This window comes from Equus quagga, chromosome 1, assembly GCF_021613505.1.
Source record: "Equus quagga isolate Etosha38 chromosome 1, UCLA_HA_Equagga_1.0, whole genome shotgun sequence".
Lineage (NCBI taxonomy): Eukaryota > Metazoa > Chordata > Mammalia > Perissodactyla > Equidae > Equus > Equus quagga.
In genome coordinates, this window is record NC_060267.1 from 56,251,811 (window position 1) to 56,275,855 (window position 24,045).

General features: G+C 37.0%; 1 protein-coding gene across 11 annotated transcripts in view; it reads left to right on the forward strand.

The window, feature by feature from the left end:
* Positions 1-24,045, forward strand: part of ERC1 (ELKS/RAB6-interacting/CAST family member 1) — a 519,222-nt gene that overhangs the window by 363,439 nt on the left and 131,738 nt on the right. For all 11 annotated transcript variants that reach the window (XM_046661687.1, XM_046661678.1, XM_046661716.1 and 8 more), the window contains one exon: positions 22,694-22,838. In XM_046661687.1, coding sequence (XP_046517643.1) covers positions 22,694-22,838 — 145 coding nt within the window. The remainder of the gene's footprint in view (positions 1-22,693; positions 22,839-24,045) is intronic.

The following is a 24,045-nucleotide window of genomic DNA, read 5'->3' on the forward strand; positions in this document are numbered from 1 at the left end:
TGTGATTCATTTAATGGTGTGTTATCTGCAGTGTTTATTTACACTGTCTGGCAGGCTACAAAGGCTTGTGGCATTTCCTAGTGAGAAACAACTCTGTGACTAATGTAATTGATCTGCCACTGCCTCTTCCTGGTCTGGATGTCCTTTCTAGGAAAATACAGATGCAAGAAGTGAGCCAGAGGTCATTAAGAAGAAACATGTCAGTGCCTCTCTTGTTTCTAGAAATTTTAATATTTATTAGTTAAAGAACTTTGTTACTGAGTTCTTTTTAGGAAACTTGGACTGTATAGTCAATGATGAAGAATCAGCTCAAGGAAAAAAATGTATAATGTCTTACAGCATAATGTGACAAGATTTCATACTCGGGACTTAAGAAGACCTAAGTGCCTTGAGGTATATGAGATCACATTGTCATCGAAATGTAGTTTGTTTGTAGTTGCTGAGAATTCCCAGTCATTTCTTTCCTCTCTTTCTGATTCACTGAAAAGCTTTGAGCCTTTGATGTATTTATGATTTAATTATTGTAGTTTACTGTGACCTCCAATTGCCATGCTCAGAATTTTGAACACCTCAGCATATTTACAGTCTAGTCAATTCAATGACTTGGGAAGATGGGAAGAGGCCCATGAGCTAGACTCCAGGTTTTCTCTTAGCTTGTTTCTTACTGAAATGAATGCAGTAAAACACTGCAGCTTTTTGTATGTGTTGTTGGCTGCGTGTTCCTAAAACACATGCAGTCAAGTAGGTCTTTATTGAGTAAAAGATTCGCCTCAGTTGTTCCCCTAAAGGATCAGGGAGGCATTGGAGCCAGTTCTGTGGTCATGATAGAGAGCCCCAACACTTCCTGTTCTTCAGAGTTTCTACAAGAAGCAGCATAAAGCAATATTAGCATGTGATTGCCCTTTGGCTTGGAGGCTTCAGTAAATCCAGAGGGTGAGACTGATTAGGATTTGCAGTTTTTTGTCTGGCTGGAAACTGTTTGGCATCTAGTCCTAAAAGTAGTTGTTTTTCATAACTAGGAATGTGGTTTTGTTTATGTTAGCTGCTTTAAGCATTTTATTCAAAGAGTTGAGAACATAAAAGATTTCAGCTGGGTGATTATAGTTAGAACTTAATGTACAAAGCCCTTAGGAGTTCAACAAACTTATGACCTTTACAACTGGTTATATTTCCAGTTTTCCTAAAAAAGAGTATGGAACTGTTGCCAGGCATGGTTTAAAGTGTATATAGTATCTATATAAGTACACTAATTGCTGTGTAGATCTCCAAGGCCAGAGAATGTCCTGGCAGCTTTGTCTCTAGGATCACTCTAACTAGTGCTCCTTATTGCGTTATCTACAGAGAAACCAGGTTCACAGTCCTTTGCTTTTTTATTTCAGGCACCAAAAGGTGCTTTCGGTTTATCAGTTTTAAAGGCTGGGAGAAGGATTGGGAGGGAAATTTGACATGGGAAATATTATTTTCTTGAGTGGGTAAATAAAGTCAGGGAAGAACAGAGGACAAACAAGATGAGATGAGATGCATTTAAGTTTATTCCATAGTTCTGTCACCATAATAATTCACTCAGAAAGGATTTGTCTTGAATTTAGTGTTAAAAGGAAGAGGCCTGGGGCAAGTGCAGGCCAGCGCTGAGGAACAGTGGTGGATTGAGACCTATTGTATTTATAAGTGATTCCAGGGCTGTCCAGGTGTCCCGATTTAAAGGCTGCCTCTTGAGTCAGGAAATTGTATCTTGTTCTGAGGTTTACTGTAATAAAGTACAGAGTCCTACGGGATGGTACTGCTGGCTCCATGAATCACTTTACAGGCTTGCTGTACTGACCCAAGCTCCATGATTTATTTATGCCATACCAGAGTAGGAATGGCAAATATGTAAGCCACACATGGTTTCTAGGATGGATCTTTAACTGGGAAACTGCCATAAATCCATAAAGTGAGACAGGGCAGAGCCAGCCACATGTCATGTCCAAGAGATCTCTTCCTGTTTTATAGGGATGAGCAGTTCTAGAACTGGTGAAGTTCAGCATCCTTCTTGGAATGTGTCCTTAGACTTTATGTGTGCTACCCAGTCTTTGATTCATTGCTTACAAATCTGAAAAATAGCTCTGAATGGCAGTCTAGTCCTGTTGTCACTAATAGTTTCTCTTTGATTTACTTCTATAAAGTGGAATTGACTTGAATGTTTTAGATTGTTGCCCATAGGTCTTTCAAGCAATTTTTGTTGTTGTTTGGAAAGTACCGCACTGGGCTACTAATCCAGTGAGCAGCCATCCTCTTTTGTATCTAAGCTTATGATTGCCGGTATTTCAATAAGATTAGAAATTCTACCTAGCTGTTTGAACTTCATTTGATTCCCCAGCACTAATAAAGAGATTCTATTAGAATTGCACTTAGGATGTATATTGGGTAGCCAAATATTGAAGCAAAATGGACAGCATAATAATTAACTTATCTGAATGAAATAGTCTGTTATTTTAATTAAACTTTTTACTTTGAGATAATTGTAGATTCACATGTAATTGTAAGAAATAATACAGAGAGATCCCATGTACCATTTAGGCAGTTTCTCCAATGGTAACATCTTGTAAAACCAAGATGTGATATTGTATACAGTATCACAACCAGGATATTGACATTGATATAGTCAAGACACAGAACATTTCTGTCACCACAGAGATCCTCTTTTATAGCCATACTCATTCCCCTCTCACCCTAACCCCTTCTTATCTCTTGCCAGCCTCTAATCTGTTTTCCATTTCCATAAGTTTGTTATTTCAAGAATGTTGTATAAATGGAATAATATGGTGTATAATATTTTCAGATTTTTTTCACTGTGTATAATTGTCTGGCGATTCATCCAGGTTGTTGTGTCTATCAATAGTTCATTCCTTTTTATTTTTTATCCCATGATATGGATGTACTACAGTTTGTTTAACCGTTCACCTGTTGAAGGACAGACATCTGGGTTGTTTCTAGTTTGGGGCTTTTATGAATAAACCTGCTATAAACATTTGTGTATGGGTTTTTGGGTGAACTTAAGTTTTCGTTTTTCTGGAATAAATGCCCAGATATATGATTGCTTGGTGATATTATAGTTGCATGTTTAATATTTTAAGAAACTGCCAAACTGTTTTCCAGGCAGTGGTACCATATTATATTCCCAGCAGCAATGTATGAGTGAGCCTATTTTTTAACATCCTCATCAGCACTTGGTGTTGTCTTTAATTTTATTTTAGCAATTCTAATAGGGATATAGTGGTATCTCATTGTGGTTTTAATTTGCATTGCCCTAATGGAGAATGATGTTGAATATCTTTTCTTATGCATATTTGACATCTGTATGCCCTTTTTAGTGAAATATGTCTTTATATCTTCTTCCCATTTTCTAATTAGATTTTTTTCTGCTGTTGAGTTTTGAGAGTTCTTTACTCTGAATACTAGTCTTTTGTCAGATATGTGGTTTGCACGTATTTTCTCCCAGGCGGTAGCTTACCTTTTCATCCTCTCAACAGAGACTTTTAACTAACTGTGACTTTAGTTATTGGAATTTTTTTTTAATTAATAAACTTTATGTTTCAGAGCAGTTTTAGGTTCACAGCAAAATTAGGCAGAAAGTACAGAGAGTTCCCATATATCCCTATCCCCATTCATGCACAATCTCCCCCACTATCAACTGCTGGCCCGAGGGTGGTACGTTTATTACGATCAGTGAACTGACATTGATGCATCATTGTCACTCAAAGTCCATAGTTTACATTAGGGTTCACTCATAGTTTTGTACATTTTATGGGTTTTGACAAATATATAAACAACATGTATCCACCATTGTAGTAGCATATAGAGTAGTTTCACTGCCCTAAAAATCCTCTGTGCTCTCCTTATTTATCTTCCCAACCCCTGGCAACCCCCCTCCATAATTTTTTGTTTTCCAAAATTTCATATAGTTAAAATTATATATTATGTAGCTTTTTCAAAATTGCTTCTTTCACTTAGTAATACTATATGCATTTAAGTTTCTTTCACATCTTTTCATGGTTTTATAGCGCATTTCTTTTTAGGACCGAGTAATATTTCGTTGTCTGGATGTACCACAGTTCATTTATCCACTCACCTACTGAAGGACATCTTGGTTGTTTCCAAGTTTTGGCAATTATGAATAAAGCTGCTGTAAACATCCCTTTCCAGGTTTTTGTGTGAACATGTTTTCAGGTCATATGGATAAATATTGGGGAGCGCGATTGCTGGATAGTATGATAAGCATAGGTTTAGTTTTGTGAGCAAGAAACTGCCAAACTGTCTTTCAAAGTGGCTGTACCATTTTGCCTTCCCACCAGCAGTGAATGAAAACCCCTTTTCTTCTTGCGATTGTTTGGTATTCTCTGTGTTTTGGATTTTGTGTATTCTAATATGTGTGAAGCGCTATCTCATTGTTTTAATTTGCAACTCCCTAATGCCATATGACCTTGAACATCTTTTCATATGTATATCTGCTTTGGTGAGGTCTCAAGGTCTTTTGCCCAATTTTTAATCAAGTTATTCATTTTCTTATTGTTGACTTTTAAGAGTTCTTTGTATAGTTTGGATAACAGTGCTTTATCAGATGTGTCTTTTGCAAATATTTTCTCCCAGTCTGTGGCTTGTCTTCTCAGTCTCTTGATATTTGAAATTTTTAGACACATATGCTTTATACAATAATGGCACAGGTTTGTTTGTATTCAAGTTTCCAGAATACAACAACTTATATGCTTAAATTAAACAATTTAAGCTTCTCTTTTTTTAGTGGAGAGACATTATTAGTGAAATGTAAGGGAAAATAATTTCCAGATACACGTGATTAGCCAGTCGAACCGGGGAGGGTTTACTATTCAGTTTTGTAAGTGTCATTTACAGATAACTTTTCAGAAGAAAACAAGCAGTTCCTTTTTTAAATATGGTTAAACAGTTGATAAGTAAATCGCTACTTAGTATATACTGCCTCAAAAAGCCCAAAGATCTATTAGTTTAAATCCAACACAACATACCAAAATTCCCTATTTTCCCCAGAGCTTCAAAAGGCTTTACCCATCTAATTGCTTTATAGGGTTCTTAGGGCTCACCAGGCTCCATCCACCACAAGACTTCGTCACACCACCCTGGTCCAGTTACCCGGAAGATTTCTCAGGATATCTTAAGATTGAGTATTTTGGCTCAATGCTTAGTGTAAGCTTTGTCACATAGAAGACATTTAATAAATATGTACTGAACTGAGCTGAACCAGCAGGGGAAAGAGAGATTAGAAGACTGCGTTTTAAGTGAAGAGGATTAAAAAAGCACTAAGAAAGGAAAGCATGTATTTGGTAACATCAGAAATTTCCAAATGACTAAAGCATCAGGCTGGAAATTTTGAGTTCTAGCCAAACTGCAAATGATTTGAATGTCATCATGTATAGTTTGTGAATTTATATACTTATATTTTACATAGAATGGTGAATTTTTATAGCTAGACTGTTCTTAGAATTCATTTTCTTAATCCAGAGAACATCAAATTGAGATCTGTCAGTAGATCCCAAATAATTTCTCATTCTCCTACGCCTTCGTTCTTAGGCTCTTAAAGCAGGCGTCCTCAAGTATACTGGCACATGTACATAGTAATCACAGAAATCTGCAAAAATAAAACTAATATATGTAATTAGAGAAGATCTGGGGTTTTCTTGGAGACTGTTAACGTCTGCTTTTACTTCAGTCTTTCTGTTGCTTTCTCTCTTTGATTCTTTCAAAAATACATATAAACAAAATTTCTTATATTCATGATCTCCTGTGTAAGACAGTGTGTATTTACTCTAGAATTACTCTACTTTAAGTTTGAAACATCTTTTTTCTTTTTAAAATGTGGTCTTAAATGCAATTTAAGCATGTGTACTCAATCCAATGTCTTAGTTCTCGTTGTGGTAAGATTCTAGGGTATGAGAGGCAATCAAGTCTTTTTACCCAGAGGTGTATTTGGACCAATCACATAATGAGCTTTATAAATTAAGATATAGTATTATGTTGGGTTTTATTTTTTTCCCTTCACAAAAGGCTTTCAATTGTTTTGACTCTCTAGGGTAGTGGCAGAGATATGGTTTATTAAGGACTTCTGCTCTGCAGAGATTGATGTAGAAACTACCATAGAGAAGATACTGGAACTCTTAGCCAATCAATAGAAGACAGTAAGACCCTTTGTCGGCTGTGATACAATTCGTAGGAGGTCATTTCATTTTGCCTCATCTGACTCAAGCAGGAGCATTCCCTGATAATGTAATCCGTGTAAAATTTCCTAATGTCGGTCTAATCATGAATGAGCCATTGAAGATCCACATTTGTTGTTTGTACTCTTTATACTAATTTCTTAAGCCTTAACTTTGTTCTCCAAAGTAATCAAGGCAGGAGGGCCAACATCTATCAACTCTGTTGAAGTGAGATTTTAAGAATAGACCTTACACATGATACACCTTACAGATTGCTTTAAATAAAATATCTAGGCATACCTGCTTATCTTAGAAATTCATCAGCAAATCAGCCCATCAGATTCCAGTTCATATAGATCACCTAGCCCTATAAGACTTTTACTCAGTGTACTTGGACTTAGAGTAGAGCTGAATTAAGTCACAGCACTTTAGCCAAGCTTTCGGCGAATAATTATTTAGCACTAAGGAGACAGAATAGCATTTCCAAATGTTTTAAGAACAGTCAGGTGGAAGAATGATTAAATTTCTTTAACGTGGCCTAAAAGGATAGCACTAAAGAGGTTAGAAAGAGACAGCTTTCAGGATTGATTTTATAAAGTAACTTCTAAGAGTTAGGTTATCAAAGCTGGTATAGGTTGTTTTGCCATAGCTAGAGTTCCATGTCTTTAAATGTGCTTAAGCATAGGCTGGAGGGCCACTTGACAGGAATATTACAGAACAATATCAAGCAATAACTGTCATGGATGGATTTGATGATCTGTAAGATCTTTGCTATTCTGAGTCTGTGTTTCCAGTTTTGCTCTCTGTGGTCTTGAAAGACTAATTTATGGTCTGTTTTCACTTCCTTCTACTGTTTTACTCCTCAACCCTTTTCAATGTGGCTTCTGCTGCCAGCACTGAATCTTCTTTCCAAAATAACTAGTAACATTCCAAAAGCTAAATCCAATGAAAATTTTGCATTCTTTGTCTTGACTTGTCTGTAAACACTTTAAAGTATTAGATCACTTCTTATGTCTTGAAACCTTCTTTCTTTGGCTTCCAAGATACCACTTTCTCCTTGTTTTCTTCTGCCTCTAAGACTGTTGCCCCTCAGTTCTTTACAGACTTTTTTTCTACCAGTGCTAGGTGCCCCTCCTCTGATCTTGGTGGTCTCATGCACTCCTATTATTTCAGCTACCTTCTGTGCTGATCATTTCCACATCCATCTTTAACTCAGGGCCTGGCTCCAGGCTCATCACTACAACTGCCTACTAGATACCACCTCTTAAAAGTTCATAAGGTTGTTGTAAGGATTAAATTATTTAATCCATGTAAAGTGCTTAGCAGAATACCTGGCTCTGTAGTAATCGTGCTGACAGTGTTGATCATGATGAATTTTTATCCAGTTCATTCATAGTCTCTTATTCATTCTCTTGAGGAACCATTGGCTTATCCTTAAATCACCACTTTCTAAACTGTTTTCTTAGAATATGAGTATGCCTCAAGGTGTTAATTGGTGCTCCACTTGGAAAATGAGGAAGTAGGGTTTTATGGTCAAGTAAGTTTGGAAATGGTTTATAACAGGGTTGGCAAACTGTTTCTGTAAACGGACAGATTGTAAATATATTGGGCTTTGTGGACCATTTGGTCTGTGTTACAGCCACTCGCATTTTCTGGTGTAGTGCTAAAGCAGCCATAGAAAATACATGAACAAATGAGTATGTTTATGTTCCATTAAAATTTTATTTATAGACACTGAAATTTGAGTTTCGAATCATTTTCACAAGATATTATTATATATTATGTCACAAAAATATTATTCTTTTCTTTATTTTTTCAATCATTTGAAAATGCAAAAGCTGTTCTTTGCTCAGGGGCTATACATAAACTGGTGGTGGGCCAGATTTGGCCTGTGGGCAGTAGTTTGGCAACCCCTGCTTTAAAATGTAGTCTCCTATTAAAGATGTGTAACCTACACCATAAAAGCTCTTATAGGTTCTACACCAGTGTGCTGTTAGACCTAATGTTCCTTCTGTTTATTTGACCATGGAAATCTTTTTTCATAGGACATTTGTTAATATCTCCTACCATACGTCTGAGGAATACACTTTTGAGAAATGCTGACCTAGAGAGTAACCACATGTGCTAGAGGTGAAAATTTTGTCTGTGGAACAGACTGGAAATGATAAGAGAAAGTATCCTCCCCTTATTCATCTTGCTCTGATCAGCTGAGCTACCTATTTGCAGAGAGAACGGCACTTTGGAAGATGGAATTACCCCTGTAAGGAAGGCACCAGTTAGGCACTACAGCTGAGTCAAAGATTGGCTGAGCTGAAGGTGGACATGATAAAGTTCATGCCATCAATTAGCCTTTAGGAATGGGAAAAATGTGTATGTTGCTATAACATAAAACAAAATAGAAGTGCTTTAAGAGGGATAAAATATGTAGTCAAGAAGGATAACATCCAGAGGACATGTTACAAAATACAAGCAGTAATAGTTATCATTTTCTATAGTTTTCAAATCTTTACTACTCTTGGTAAAATACTAAGCAAAGTTTAAAAAAAATTTCCAGTTTACATACAGTAAAATTCTAAGACTTATTTTGAAATAATTTTTTCTGCTGTCAATTTCCCATATCTTTGAGAAGTAAATGTGTGATTCAGTAGGTAGTGATTGTTATTGCTTTGCTATTTGGGGGCATATTTTCTATCTTAAAAATAATACCATTGCTATGTAGAAAAATTTCACATTTTTTAAAAAACACTTTTATCAGAAGATTCTGCATTTCCCATCCTTTTATGCCTACTGTAACGTGGGCCCCTTATGTATATATAAAAAAGAAGAAGAAGTGTAGTAACCATGTTTTCTAAATTATGTCTGGCATTTGACAAGCAGTAGAACCTAAGGGAGGATGCAGAGAAGACAGGATCATCCCAACTGACAATAATAATTCGTCTACCAAATGCAAGCATGGTCATTTGCCCATTCCAACAGAACTTCCCCACCAGATGTTTCATTCCAAACCTGTGTAGGGGAGGAGTTGTTGTTATAATTTTTGCCAAAAAATTGATAGCAGATAAATGATGAAATTGTTGAATCATTAATACAGGAAGGTAATGAATTACAGAGTTTGTTTTCATCTATTATGGCCAGCAAGTGCTTCTGGTGACCTTCAAGATCTCATCAGCATTTAGTCCTCTCTCAGCACACCCCGATAGTCACTCATATATATCCCTGCAACTTTCATATGCTTCATGGACAGCTTGAAGAGTATCTTAGATATTTACTCATAGGAACAGTTCTACTTTTTTTTGGCAGTGTACCGCAAATCCAAACATTAGCTGTTCTGTATAATGTTGGCTCTGTTGTGAAATCAAGACACACTTAGCTCTTGATCATCCTAGAAGGTGGAGAAATGAATGCCGTGATACCGCTGGCATTCTTCTAGCAAATGTCATAGCAAACAGACTTGGAATGCAGTGCAAGCTAAAGAAAAGGCAAGCAAGCCCCCACGGTAGCACAGTGTGGACAGCTGGTATGGGCATGTTATCCATCTATGACTGGAAAAAGTTAAGTAAACAGTGGGACAGTGACAAAGTACAGGGATTAATTGCTTAAAGCATTCAATAATTCTTAAAACAGACATCTAAATAAATGGAAGTATTCTGGAGTTTGAGTTCTGAGAAACAGTATAAGAAGACTTTTTATTTTCCTTTAGTGACAGAGACTTCCTAAGACAAGAAGACACAACAAATGGCATGGCCTAAAAGTGTTAGTATAACAATAACAGGTGTACCTCATGGGACTGCACGTTTCTAAGGGAGGTTTGTATCCTGAAATTTTCTGTTCATATTATACTATCACACATGAGGCAGAAAAGACATACTATTGTGAAATAGAAAAGTCAAAATGAAAGAAAAGGCTAGGATAAATCTTTTTGTACGCATCATCCCAGATGTCACTGTGAACCCACCACTTAGCTTTAGCTCTTGAGGCTCATGCTAAGCTCTTTTTTCCCCTCAGCTCTCCAACACAAATCAGTGGATTTAAGACATAATTCACAAGGGATTTTGACAGGATTTGAGTAAATCCCCCCTACACAAACTCCCTTGCCTTGCCAGCTATTTTTAAAGGCAGAGATTTAGAAAGCAGAAGATCCTCAGTTCATCTATCTGTCTTGTGATGGCCCTTGCCATGAAGATAGGAGGAAATTTGCCTATGAATGCATTATGAGATGCTTACCTAAACTTTTTTTCAAACACTGTGTTGGATAGAACCACACCACAGAAATCATCTCTGCGTGGTGTTTCTAAGTCCAGTAACAGTCAATATTTTGAATATCAACAGTATCATCAGAATTTGAGTTTAAAATAATCAGTCATTTTCACTATGGAATTGAAAGATTTTATATATACTGATTGAATTGGGAAAAGTAAATACAAATGCTAAAAGCCCAGTCTTGACAAGGATATGGGGAATCAGGGATAACTAATACCTTACTGTTGTTCTTTTAAATTAGTTCATCTTTCTGGAAATTAGTGGGTCTCAAAATTACCTGGAAAGCTTCTTAAAAGTATAGATGCCCCTCCCCTGAAATTCAGATTCAGTAGGTCAGGAGTAGAGCATAGACTTCCATTTTTAATAATTTCTTTATGTTTGAGAACCACTGTTTGTAAAGCAAGTCTGATAGATGTTTTTAAGTTCTGCGGCTTTCCACAACTATTGACTTAATCATTCTCGAGCTCTTCCTCAAGGAAATCTACTTCCCTTTCATAAATATTTCCCTCCGTAGGTGCTTTGGATTGATGTCCATGTGCTAAGAATCTCCTTATCCATTTTTGCTTTGTATATTATAGTTTAGCATAACATAAATCTTCTTATATCGTTAAAAATGGGGTTTGTTTCTGTTTTTTGTTGTCCTTTTGTTTTGGAGTGATTTTCTAGAGAAGCTAGAAAATACCTCCAAAAAAGCGAAACTCTGGAATATTGGACCATATAATGCATCACATATAAAACTATATCCGTAAAAAAGCTGAAGGTGTAGTTTTTGAAAGGCATTTAGTTATTGTAGCACAATAAGGGATGAGACTAATGGTTGACTCTTTTAATGAAACATGGGGGGAAAGAGTACAAAGAATGTCCAGAGTTTATTGGGACCTTGTTTAAATGAGTCAGGGAAGCTGAGTTTTGTTTAAAATATTCATGGAAGAGTTGCTGGATTCCAGTGCTTCTTAAAAGAAAGCCGTTCTATTTTTTCTGAGGTTCTTTTCTTTATTTTAGACCTTTTATCTCTAAATTGCTTTACTCTGTTGCTAGTTCTTCTTCGGATGTCATTGTCTTACAGCCCTAAAGAAGAGTGGGTAGGCTTTTGTACAACCAAATATTTATTTCAAATTTAACCAAATACTAGAATTCCTGTAAATATCACCTCCATTTTCTTGAGCAGAATTTCAGTATCACCATAAATGACGTTTAACATTGTGACAAAAAAAACAAATAATTCACAGAGATTCTAAGTTGTATCCAGTCTAGCAGCACTGAAGCCATCGTTGTATATTATGCTTTTGAACTAGACTGAATAAGGAAGAGCCTCAGGACCCCAAAGAGGCTGTCATCGCTCCCTAAGTCCTGTCAGTGCCTCCGCCTCAGACGTTTCCTCGTCTGCTCGGTCCGTCTGCTCATGGCTCTGCCCACCATCACCTTCCTAGTGCAGCAATGACTGAATAAGAGACATAGATTTTTAGCAATCTATTTTTCTTTTTTGGAGAATGGTGGTAAAGAAAAAGTTTGAAAAGAAGACGGGAAAAATATTTATAGTGTATTTTTTATCTTCAAGGTCACTTAAATTTGGAAGCATAAATTTACACTCTGCCTAAAAACATTATACTAAATGAAATAAGTCAGATACTAAAGGGCAAATACTATATGGTTCCATTTATGAGGTACCTAGAGAGTAGTTAAATTCATAGAGACAATAAATAGAATGGTGGTTGCCAGGAGCAGGAGACAAGGAAGGACTGGGGAGTTAAGGTTTAATGGTTACAGAGTTTTAGTTGGAGAAGATGAGAAAGTTCTGGAGAAGGATCATGATGATGATTGCACAACATTGTGAATATACTTAATGTCACAAAACTATACACTTAAAAATGGTTAAAATGGTAAATTTTATGTATATTTTACCACAATAAAAAAATACATTGTGCTTAATGTTGTAATGTTTGTGGTGTGACATTGTCATTCAGAAATTTTTTTTTTACTTTTTATTAAGATTATGATAGTTTACAACCTTGTGAAATTTCAGTTGTACATTATTGTCAGTCATGTTGTAGGTGCACCCCTTCACCCTTTGTGCCCACCCCCCAACCTCCGTTTCCCCTGGTAGCCACCAATCAGTTCTCTTTGTCCACATGTTTAACTTCCACCTATGAGTGGAGTCATACAGAGATCGTCTTTCTCTATCTGGCTTATTTCACTTAACATAATACCCTCAAGGTCCGTCCATGTTGTTGTGAATGGGACTATTTTATCATTTTTTATGGCTGAGTAGTATTCCATTGCATATATATACCATATCTTCTTTATCCAATCATCAGTTGATGGGCACTTAGGTTGCTTCCACGTCTTGGCTATTGTGAATAATGCTGCAATGAACACAGGGGTGCATGGGACTTTTGGAATTGCTGATTTCAAGTTCTTTGGATACATACCCAGTAGTGGGATGGCCGGGTCATATGGTATTTCTATTTTTAATTTTTTGAGAAATCTCCATACTGTTTTCCATAGTGGGTGCACCAGTTTGCATTCCCACCAGCAGTGTATGAAGGTTCCTTTTTCTCCACAACCTCTCCAACATTTGTCGCTTTTTGTTTTGATTATTTTTGCCATTTTAACAGGTGTAAGCTGATATCTTAGGGTAGTTTTGATTTGCATTTCCCTGATGATCAGTGATGATGAGCATCTTTTCATGTCTCTCTTGGCCATCCATGTATCTTCTTTGGAGAAATGTCTGTTCATGTCCCCTGCCCATTTTTTGATCGGCTTGTTTGATTTTTTGTTGTTGAGCTGTGTGAGTTCTTTATCATATTATGGAGATTAACCCTTTCTCGGATATATAACTTGTAAATATTTTTTCCCAATTAGTGGGTTGTTTTTTTGTTTCAATCCTGTTTTCCCTTTCCTTGAAGAAGCTCAGAAAATACTTTTTATTTTAAAAAGCACTTTTTGAGTTATAATACACATACAGTAAATGCATACATTTTAAGTGGACAGTGTGGTGAGTTTTGACAGATGTATATACTGTGTAACTGCCACCACAGTCAAGCTGTAATACATTTCCAAAAAGTTCTCTTGTGTTCCTTTCCAGTCCTTCTGCAGCCCCCACCCCCAGTCCCTGACAGCCACTGATCTGCTTTCTATCTCTTTGTGGATTAGATTACAATTATTTTTATATTTTCTGAACAAATGGAAAAAATACAAGCTTTTGTTTTTTCTAACAAATGGAGATACAAACATCAAGTTTTGCCAGTCTGAGAAGCAGGCAGAAGCTTCATAACAGAAGTATCAATATCACAGTAAAACTGTTTTCTAAACTTGTCCTAATATAAAGTGTGTTGGAATGCTCGTTTTTCAGAAAAAGTGAGGAGAAAAACTGAGCACAGCTTTTCCATACAAAATTTTGTTCAGTCACTCTATATGACTCCACTCATAGGTGGAAATTAGTATATTGAGAAGGAGATCTGATCGTGGTTACCAGGGAAAAGGGGGGGTGGGGGGAGGGTACGGAGGGGGAAGTGGTGTACCCACAACATGACTAACAAAAATGTACAACTGAAATTTCACAAGCTTGTAATCCATCATAACATTAATAAAAAAAAAAAGAACACACAAAAAAAAAAAAAAAAAAAATTTTGTTCAGTCAACCTCATTTACAGAGCTATAACTACCAGCAGTTTCTGCCTTTATTGTGTGGTTTTTGATTCTTTTCAAGGACTTCTGAAAAATAAAAGTCAGGCTATATTGGGATAACTTCTCTACCCATCCTCATGTCAGTGTATTTCTTAATATAGATCAGTTTCTTTCGCTTATTTCAGGAGATAGAGAGACATAAGACAAGCAGTAAACAAGAGGATTCCAAATTGTGCTATGCAAAGGGCTTGCCACTATGCTGCAACGTTACCCAGGGCAGGACCCCAGCATGCACTGTGGGCTCAAATGCCCTAAGATAGTCTATTTTTGGTGACATTCGAAAGTTACTTTCCAGCATCAAAACATAAATATGATACTTACTTTATATTTCATATTCATTGAATAGTATAGCAATTTATCATAGTCCTCCCTGTGACTCTTGAATCCAGGCGTTAAACAGCAGCATTTTATTCTTCGTTCTTTAAAAATAATTTTTGTAATATAAGAATTCTACTTATAATACATCTCTAGCAGTAGCATCCTGAACTTTCTGCTTCCAGAATTATCTAATCTCTCCTCTTTGCCTCCATGTTAGTCTTTCTAAAACCTTGGTGAATTTTTCTGGAACTTCTGATGCTCCTATATTATATTCAAAATCAAATCATTCCTTATTCAGCATTTTGAGTCCCTGTCTGCCAGGTTCTGGTTAGAACCCTCAAGGAGTCCGCAATCTATGTTTATTCCTTACTGCCATTCCAGACCACCTGTACTCTGATTCAAAGCTGCTTTTTCAGGTTCTCTCTGTTTCCTTTCCCTATAGAAACCCCCAATCCAGTTCTGCAGTGTATCCTCACATATGACTTGTGCTTTTTAACACTTGCCACTTTCTCTGTCTGTCTTATTATCTGTCAAAGTAAGGCCCATCGCAGTGCCTGTGTCCTCAGCTGAAGGCAATTTCCTTGACTACTGGGTTACTTTAGCATTTACTGCCCATATGGTTTATTGGCACCTATCATTTACTATCTCATCTCATTAGCTACATTGAAATCACAGTTAAAAAGGACAGACTTTCCACTCAAAACAAAATCATTTATACAGTATCTCTGATAATCTCTTTAAACATCTAGTCATAGGAAGCTCTATCATTTTTTAGGCTTCCCAATTCTACTTATTAATAGGAGTTAATATGTCCATTTTATAAACTGAAATCTGTATCTTTATGACTTTCCTCCCTTTAGTGTCATTTGTACCACCTAGAGAAACACAGATTCAATATCTTATTTCTGCTTTTCCTGTTGGGGCTATTCTTTTCTTTTTTTTTTTTTCCACAGGGAAGGATTCACCCTGAGTTAACATCTGTTGCCAACCTTCCTCTTTTTTCCCTCCCAAAGCCCCAGTGCATGGTTGTAGATCCTAGTTGTAAGTCTAGGTAAGAACTAGAAGTAGTTCTATGTGAGCCACCACCACAGCATGGCAACTGAGAGAGGGGTGGTGTGGTTCTGTGACCAGGAAACAAACCTGGGCTGCCGAAGTGGTGCGAGCACTGAACTTTAACCACTAGGCCATCAGGGCTGGCTCCTGTTCCTGCTATTCTGATCTCTTATGCCATATGGGTAAATCCTTTTGGATTAACCTGCCCTTTTATAACCCTTTCCTCTCGCCTTCCTTGGATACCCTCTACTTTTACATTGCCTCTTAAATTATGGCATCCAGAATTGAACCTACTATTCCAGTTGTCATCTGTCTAGTTAGAGAAATGTCTAATGAAATTTCTTAAATGAAATGTAAATTGGCCAAAGCTAGTGCTCTCTTTCTAGTTTTGGTTTCTTTCATATTTTCAAAGTTTGATATTCTCAACTTGAACTCTCTGCAAACTTGGGCTCCATGCTACTGGACTGAAAAAAAAATCCTTAAAAATATAGTGAAACACAGCTTCAAAATAAGTGAAAACATTGGAACAGTTGGGAAACCAGCACAACAAATAGAAATGGAGTCAGACTTGGAGAAGCTACCAGTTCAAGATACATTTATGAAGACCCTGCTCCATGCCAGGAGCTGTTCTTGGCACTTGGGTTACGTTAGTGAACAAAACAGACAAAGATCCTGCCTTCATGGATCTGTAGTCCAGCTATTTCTAAGCAAAGGCTTTAGACAAAAAAGGAAGACTGACAAATAACATCAGAGTATACAGAGTATGGAGAACAACTGCTTCCCAAATAAAAGAGAAAAAATGAGAAGCCATTTAGGCACATGCAATGCAGAAAATTAGCAATATTTGCAAAGCTTCTGGTGTTCAAAGCCATGAACCAAGACACTAGAAGGAAAGTAACATATTTTTAAAATTAAAGATAGGAGCATTATTCACAATAGCCGAAAGGTAGAACAAGCCAAATGTCCATCGACTAATGAATGCACAAACAAAGTGTGGTGTATACATACGGTAGAATATTATTCAGCTTTGAAAAAGAAGGAAATTCTGACACATGCCACTACAAGGCTGAACCTTGAGAACATTACGTTAAGTGACATAAGCCAGTCACAAAAATACCGTATAATAGCGTTTATGTGAGGTACCTAGAATAGTCAAATTCATAGAGATGAAAAGTAAATAGTGATTTATCAGCAGGGGGAGGGGAGAATGGGGAATTGTTTAATAAGTTCAGTTTGAGTTTTACAAGATCAAAAGAGTTCTGGAGGTTGGTTGCACAGCACGCTATTGAACTGTACACTTAAAAATGGTTAAGATGGTGAATTTTATGTGTATGATACCACAATTAAAAATTTAAAACATTTGCTAATAAAGACCAATAAAGTCATAGAAATAGTAAAAGAAACTTTTGAAGACATAAGCCATAAACATAGTATGGTTGGGGAAGCAGACCTGGTACATGTAGAAAAATTAATTGAAGGACATTTACAGAGCAAATGCCTGTTAATATAATCTGAACCGTGGAAGTGCTGAAAGGAAGTACTGAATAGAGAGAAATTAGCAGTGAGGCGAGGAGCCAGATTTTGAAGGAGAGAAAGCTACAGGTATTTCAAGTAGAGCATAGCATAAACCTAAACGAAAACAAGTAGTAATCTGGTGACACAGGGTCCTTGGAGGACAGTGAGAAAGAAATAGTTTGAAAATTGTAGCTGGTCAAATATTCGGCCAAAGCGTTTGATGTGGTAAGAAACCTGATGAAAATGACATTAGAGGAATAGGATAGAGTAGAATGATGGAGAAATCAGAGAAGGGGTTTTAAGAATAATACAGGCCCATGATAAAAGGATGGTGGTGACTCTGATAGTGAACACGCAGGTACAAAGCAGTGGGTTCATTAAAACCTATGAGAAAGGATGAACCAACAAAACCTGAATCTTGGTTATGGAGAGCAAAGAAAAAATCGAATTATTTAAATGTTATCAGCCTATGGACCAAGGAATATGGTGATTTAATTAACATTGAAAGGGAAATTTGTTATAGTGGATGGAAAACTTTATGTAGTGTTGACATTTTACGTTAAAGATATTTCTGGGTACCTAAATAAAGGCAACCTCAAGAGGAGATAATATGTTCAGAGACCAAAGGTCGAAAGATCAGGCATTTCAGTCAGGCTTGCCCACACAGGCTCACCTTCAGGCTGGTTTTCATTGAGCTTAATTAAGGTTGTGTATCTGCCATGCTCTCTGAGACCTCTGTAAGAGAAGTTGGAGAAAATAATAACTGAAAGGATTTCTTCGAGAAATGAGACAAAGAGTGGAAGAGATGTCCTAGTAGTTTACTACTTACTCTGGGTAGTTGATTGATTAAATAACAAGTAAAAGCAGCATCAGAATCAAGGAGGCATTTATAAGAGAATCTCTCTTCCAAATTTTCTTAAAATTGGAGTCATTTAACTGTGCCTACATATCCATGACAATAATACATCAAAAGCTACTGATCTCATGCTTTCATCTGATCTCTTTCCTGATGTTTTCAGGATTATAGAATTTATGAAACATGATTATTTAATCATTCAATTTGAAATACCCAGTTGGAGGAAGAGGGAAAAATAAACCTTGGTAACACCCCTTCATTCATATTCCTTTTCTGTCCTGCATTTCTTTCTCGTTTTTTTTGGTGAGGAAGGTTGGCACTGAGCTAACGTCTGTTACCAATCTTCCTCTTTGTTTTGCTCGAGGAAGAGTGTCCCTGAGCTAACATCTTGGACAGTCTTCCACTATTTTGTATATCAGACACCACCACAGCATGGCTTGATGAGCAGTGTGTAGGTCTGCGCCCAGGATCCGAACCTGCAAACCCCAGGCCACCAAACAGAGTGCACAAACTTAACACTACGCCAGTGGGCCGGCTCCTATCCTGTATTTCTGTTAAACACACACGTAATTTAAGACTCACTCTTAATTTGTTCACCACCATCATCCCAACACTACTTATATATCTCTTGTTTACTCGTGATATAAGGCTGATGTTGCGCATTCTCAAGGACTCACGAATTATCAGAGGATTTTAAGTTCATTTGCCTTGGATATTTGCTTCTTGTTTCTGAAATTTGCTCAGAAGGGGGAAGGGGACAGGGGAAGGTGGTCTTACTACTTCTTTAGCTTCAATTCCACGGCAGAGTACTTTTAGAGACATCTTGATTCTATTAGAATTTGCAGGTCAAAGGGCAGCTTCTACTGTCCTGTAGTTGAAAGCACCAGGGATGGAGTCACTAGACCACTTGAGTGACTTCGAGTTGGGTTTGCGCTAGTACTACTGCGCTAGTACTACTTGCGCAAGTAATATGGCATGTTAGCCATGCGGTAGTGGGTTGCTAATCACTTTAAAAGGTTCTGTGTCCACATTTTCAATTCTTTTTTTTTTTTACTGAGGAAAAGACACTAACAGAACAAGGAGAGTAATTTGGCAGGAAGAGCATTGCAGGTCTTATTTTGCTCTGGGCTCGTGGCGTACATATATTACCTTTCCCATTTTATGTGCTTGTCTTACTCCCTAGGGGCTCATGGGAAATGAAGTCAGTGTGTGCTCCACTAGCAAGTCCTTTTCTGTGGATAGCCTTTAGTTAGTGAAGCTCTTAAAGTCAGTTACGAATCCCATCAAGCTTCATTCTTCTTTAAAATAGCCATGTTAGAATTAGAATAGGTGACTTCCAGATCGCAAGCAATTGACTCTGATTGAAAAGGAACTATTTCTGGTATTTTTGTTTTCTTCTTTATAGTTTTCTGTATCTTCCAGCTTTTCTTCAATGAATGCATGTTACTTTTATCAAAAAATATGTTTTCAAAGAAGCAATTATATTAAGAGTAGGTGGCTACTAAAATAAGATTCTTTTTGTAGTTTGCTTTTTTTCCATTCTGAATTCCATTCCCTCCGAAAAGCAAAACTACAAAATTTGTAGTTTAGACACTTTTGAGTGCTCTCTGTAAAATTTAACCACATAAGTTCAACTACACTGTATGGTCTTTTCTATTAAATATATTAAGGGAACAGCAGGATTTTTTTTTATTCTCAAAAAGTTAGATGATTGTTACTATTGGTCAACTTTAATATTCCTCCAGATTTTTTTAAAGAGGTTGTTCTTCACTATAGTGTCCATTTCAAATCTGTAGACAAGATATTATTACCATCTCTGTCTCTTTCCAAAAACAAAAGAAAAACCTAAAAGCTAGTATACCCATAAAAGATGCTGACATTACCCAGAGTTTATATGATTACACGTACAGTGTATAATCAAAGCATTTTATTCTCTTAACTATGAATTGCCCTTTTTAGGCACATACACATGTTGACGAAAATAATCCCTAACCAATCTATAAATGAAAATTTGGGTGAGTTTATTCTGAGCTGAAGTCTGAGGACCATGGCCTGGGGCCTTTCTTCCCAAAGGAAGAAAGGGCACCAAAGAAGTGAGGTATACAGAGTGGTTATATACCCCCATACAGGACGTTTCACATATGATTGAAATGTCCCTCCCACAATAGTCACAAGATTGCCCTGTCGACAGTGCTTGATGGACACAGCAGGTAGTGGGTCTGCTGTCTCAGAGGGTGTAGCAGGAGGCAAGCCTATTGTCTCGAGCTGGGTGGTCACAGGTGAGCGCAGCAATCAGTTCCTAGCCTAAGGAAAGATGCTTAATCCTTAAGGGAATGCCAACGTTGGGAGGGGGAGGGAAGTTGCACCTTTATCTCAAGGGTCTTTGTTCTTGCCATAGGGAATATCTAAAGCACATATACAATGCGTGCTCAACAGCCACGGTCAGGCCCTTTTGGAAAGACAAGGTCAGGCCGAATTAGATTTACACCAAATGGCTTCCTCATATTCTCCAATATATCCTATTGCTTGCCATTTTTATTTGTCACACGTGTAGAAATCAATATCAAGAGTATACTTTTAAAATGGAAAGGACAATGGTATGTTAATCTGTTAGGAAATTTTTAGAAGGTAAGAGCCATGGGTATGGGAGAAAAAGTTTGATTCTGTGTAGTTCATAGTATATTATCAATGCTCAATAAAAAATAAATAGCATCGATGACATAATAAAATTTCTATTTGAATTGTATATAAAAAGAAAAAACTTCAGATTATGTATCTTATTGAAAAGGCATTATTGCATTGGCTCAGACTCCAGTGCCACATTCTTTATTTTAAAATTTAGAATCTGAATTGTCACCTGTTATATCCTATTGCAGTTTGGGAATGTGACATTTTACCCCAGAGATTAACTGTACCACACTAGCTGGCTAAGCATATCATTTATAAAAGATTTTGGAATTCAGGCAAAATGCTTCAACAATATAAAATAATTTTTACTATTTCATATTATGATGCTTTCCTTAAGCACACAGTGGAACTCAGATTCCATCACCTTTGTATCTTGCATTCAGCAAAGATGCTCATGATTGGATCTAATTGGATAGAGTAATTTATCTTTCATTCATCTTCTATTAGTTTACTGCTGCTAAATATATAATTCTGACATTGGTGCACAGAAATGCAGCAACCTTATTGAGAAAGCACTTTTCTCATTCCAGCTTTGTCAGCCTTTGAGCTTCCCAAAAGGGAACAGATGACAGCAATCAACAGGAAACTGCATAGTGAGACCATCTTGAACTCCTTCACCTTTAAGCTCATTTCACCACTTAACATATTTTTTTCAAGTGGTCAGTGGATATATTTAGACTGTTGTTATCCCTTTGGTGTTGACTAGAGCTTCATGGGATAAGCCATCTGCCATTTCTTAGAATTGTATAGAGTGTGGGGACAGTGGAAAGTTGTACTGGAGTCAGTGAGAATCTTCTTCCCTTCCAACAGCAAAGACTAGTTAAACAAGTCTTCATTTCCATGATGTAAACTCATCTACAACCTCTATTTGTTAGTACTTCTTGTTCAAGTTTCCCAGACCTACCCATCCAGATTATAGAATATCCTTGTCAGAAAATTCAAAAGATAGTCTCCGTGTGACTGCTATTGAGGTATAATTATTTTAACAAAAGACAGAAGCAAGGTTAGACTCAGGCAGTGCATTCTCAGGTTCAGCATTTCCTCAGGTCAAAAGCTCAGGCCACTGATATGGTTCTTGTAAATCATATCTGTCTTCTTACGGATGACTTCCATAGAAGATGAACTATTGAGGGATGCATTTTGGACTGTGAGACTGTTCACCAACTTCATTCTGATTATTTTGTAAATTTCTCATGTTTACCCCTTACTAAATTTCACCTTCTTTTCCTTCTGGATATCAACCAAAAAGTAGTTAGCTAAACCACAAGGAATCTGTAAAGTTTGCTATTGTTTCAGACTGTACAATTCATTGCCAAATAAAGCCATAACTGGGAAGTTATTTGCATTGATGAGATAAAAAGAGTTATGGATATTCAGAATGTCCCAGGAACAGATGGCTGGCTGATTTTTCTAAAGCTTATTTACTAACATTTACAATTTGTTACACACCCTATGCATAAAAATGTGGTCAGTTTCAGTAATGCCTCTGTTTGTCTGGAAGCTACAAAATACTTATCAAAAGAATTAGTTAAATGGGAAAAGTGTATAGGAGGCAGGATTATTCTTACTTAAAAATAAGTCATTAACGGGCCGCCCAGTGGTGTAGCAGTTAAGTTCGCACCCTCTGCTTGGTCGACGGGGGGTCGCAGGCCAGGATCCCAGGCACAGACCTACGCACCACTTGTCAAGCCATGCTGTGGCAGGGATCCCACATATAAAGTAGAGGAAGATGGGCACAGATGTTAGCTCAGGGTCAGTCTTCCTCAGCAAAGCAAGGAGGATTGCCTGCAGATGTTAGCTTGGGGCTAATCTTCCTCAAAAAAAAAAAAAAGTCATTAACTTTGTTTACTTTTCAAGTTTAACTGCAGCTATATCTAGGAACTCTTTATAAGATGTCAGTATAACAACATAGTAAAGACATTTAGAGTCAGAAAAACCTGAATGGGATTCCTGGTTGCATCATTTACTTCAAGTTTGAATTTGGGCAAGCTATATAAACTCTCAAAAGCCTTAGTTTCTTCGCCCATAAAATGGGGGTAACAATAATAGTAACTTCAAAGGATTGTAGTGAGGATTAAATGAAAGTCTTGGCATTTTCTTTGTTTTGCAGGCAAGAAGCTCTTCTCGCTGCCATTAGTGAAAAAGATGCCAATATAGCTCTTTTGGAGCTTTCATCCTCTAAGAAAAAGACCCAAGAGGAAGTGGCTGCGCTAAAGCGGGAGAAGGATCGGCTGGTGCAGCAGCTCAAACAGCAGGTATGCTGCAGCGAGCGGGGCTGGCACCAGCTCTCCACTGTCCTCTACTCGGCCTCTGCCAGCTGATGTTTCAGGGGCTCATCTGATCTTTGTATCTAGTTAATTTCATAAGCAGAGACTTTGATCTTCTTCACAAATCTCTGGCTATGTCTAGGAAATGCACGCTATCCTTGGTAAGAAGACTGGTTTAGATGATGTCAAAAATCTCCTGTGAGAATGTTTTTTCATTTTGTGCAATGGCTAGTTGAAATGAGTGAAATGCTGCCCATTTGAAATGAAAAAGGCTTATTTTTTACAGCCGGTCAGATTCCTGCTACAGAAGGCACTAGGTATCTTTTTCTTTAAACAATTTCTAGTTATTCAGGGCTAGGTAAGCTCTGAAGGTAAGAGCAAAGTTTTGCTGTTTTCCAACCTAAACCCTACCCAAATTTAATGCTTAATATTTATGTAAGGCCTTTCATCTTTGAAAATAAAAGCTAAAACTTTCCCTTTTGATGATGGTTGCACAACAATGTAAATGTACTTAATGGTCAGAACTATACACTTAAAAATGGTTAAAATGATAAATTTTATGTTACGTATGTTTTACCACAGTTTAAAAACTGGGGGCAGGAGGTGGGGGAATTCCTGTTGAAAATAAGCAGAAAGCTGAATTTTAAAACCTGAGTCCACTTCTTTATCTTGAATGCTCTTCATTGGCCATTCCTGTACTGTTTGCACTGTCGACAGTGCTGTCTTCCAGGATCATCTCGTGCATTCTCGGTCACGTTTTCTGTACATTTCGGCTGCCCAGATTTGCTCTTCTGCCTGAAGTAATCAGACTGGGCAAGTTTTTCAAGTGAAGGAATTTCTTCTTTTCTACTTTGGGGGTTCAGTCATCAAATGATAGTATTTTTGGCATAATATTTAATGTTCAAATTAACAAGAATCAGTATTTACACAATAAAGATATTTTCTCTGTTTGTAGACCAATATTAAAACTGCTTGGAAAATAGACTTTATGTTTATTTATGTGGCTGACTTTGCTAAGAAAATACCAAAAGATGTCCCTTTTCTATAGGATAGATAACTAACCAGCAAAAAACAACCTGTTGTGTATTTACAAGTGAAAGAAAACTTTTCTAGTATCCTAAAATAGTTCGTCACAGGAAGAGGACACTGTCCAATATTTGAATGCCTGTTAAGTAAAACAGGAAGAGTGTGCTTA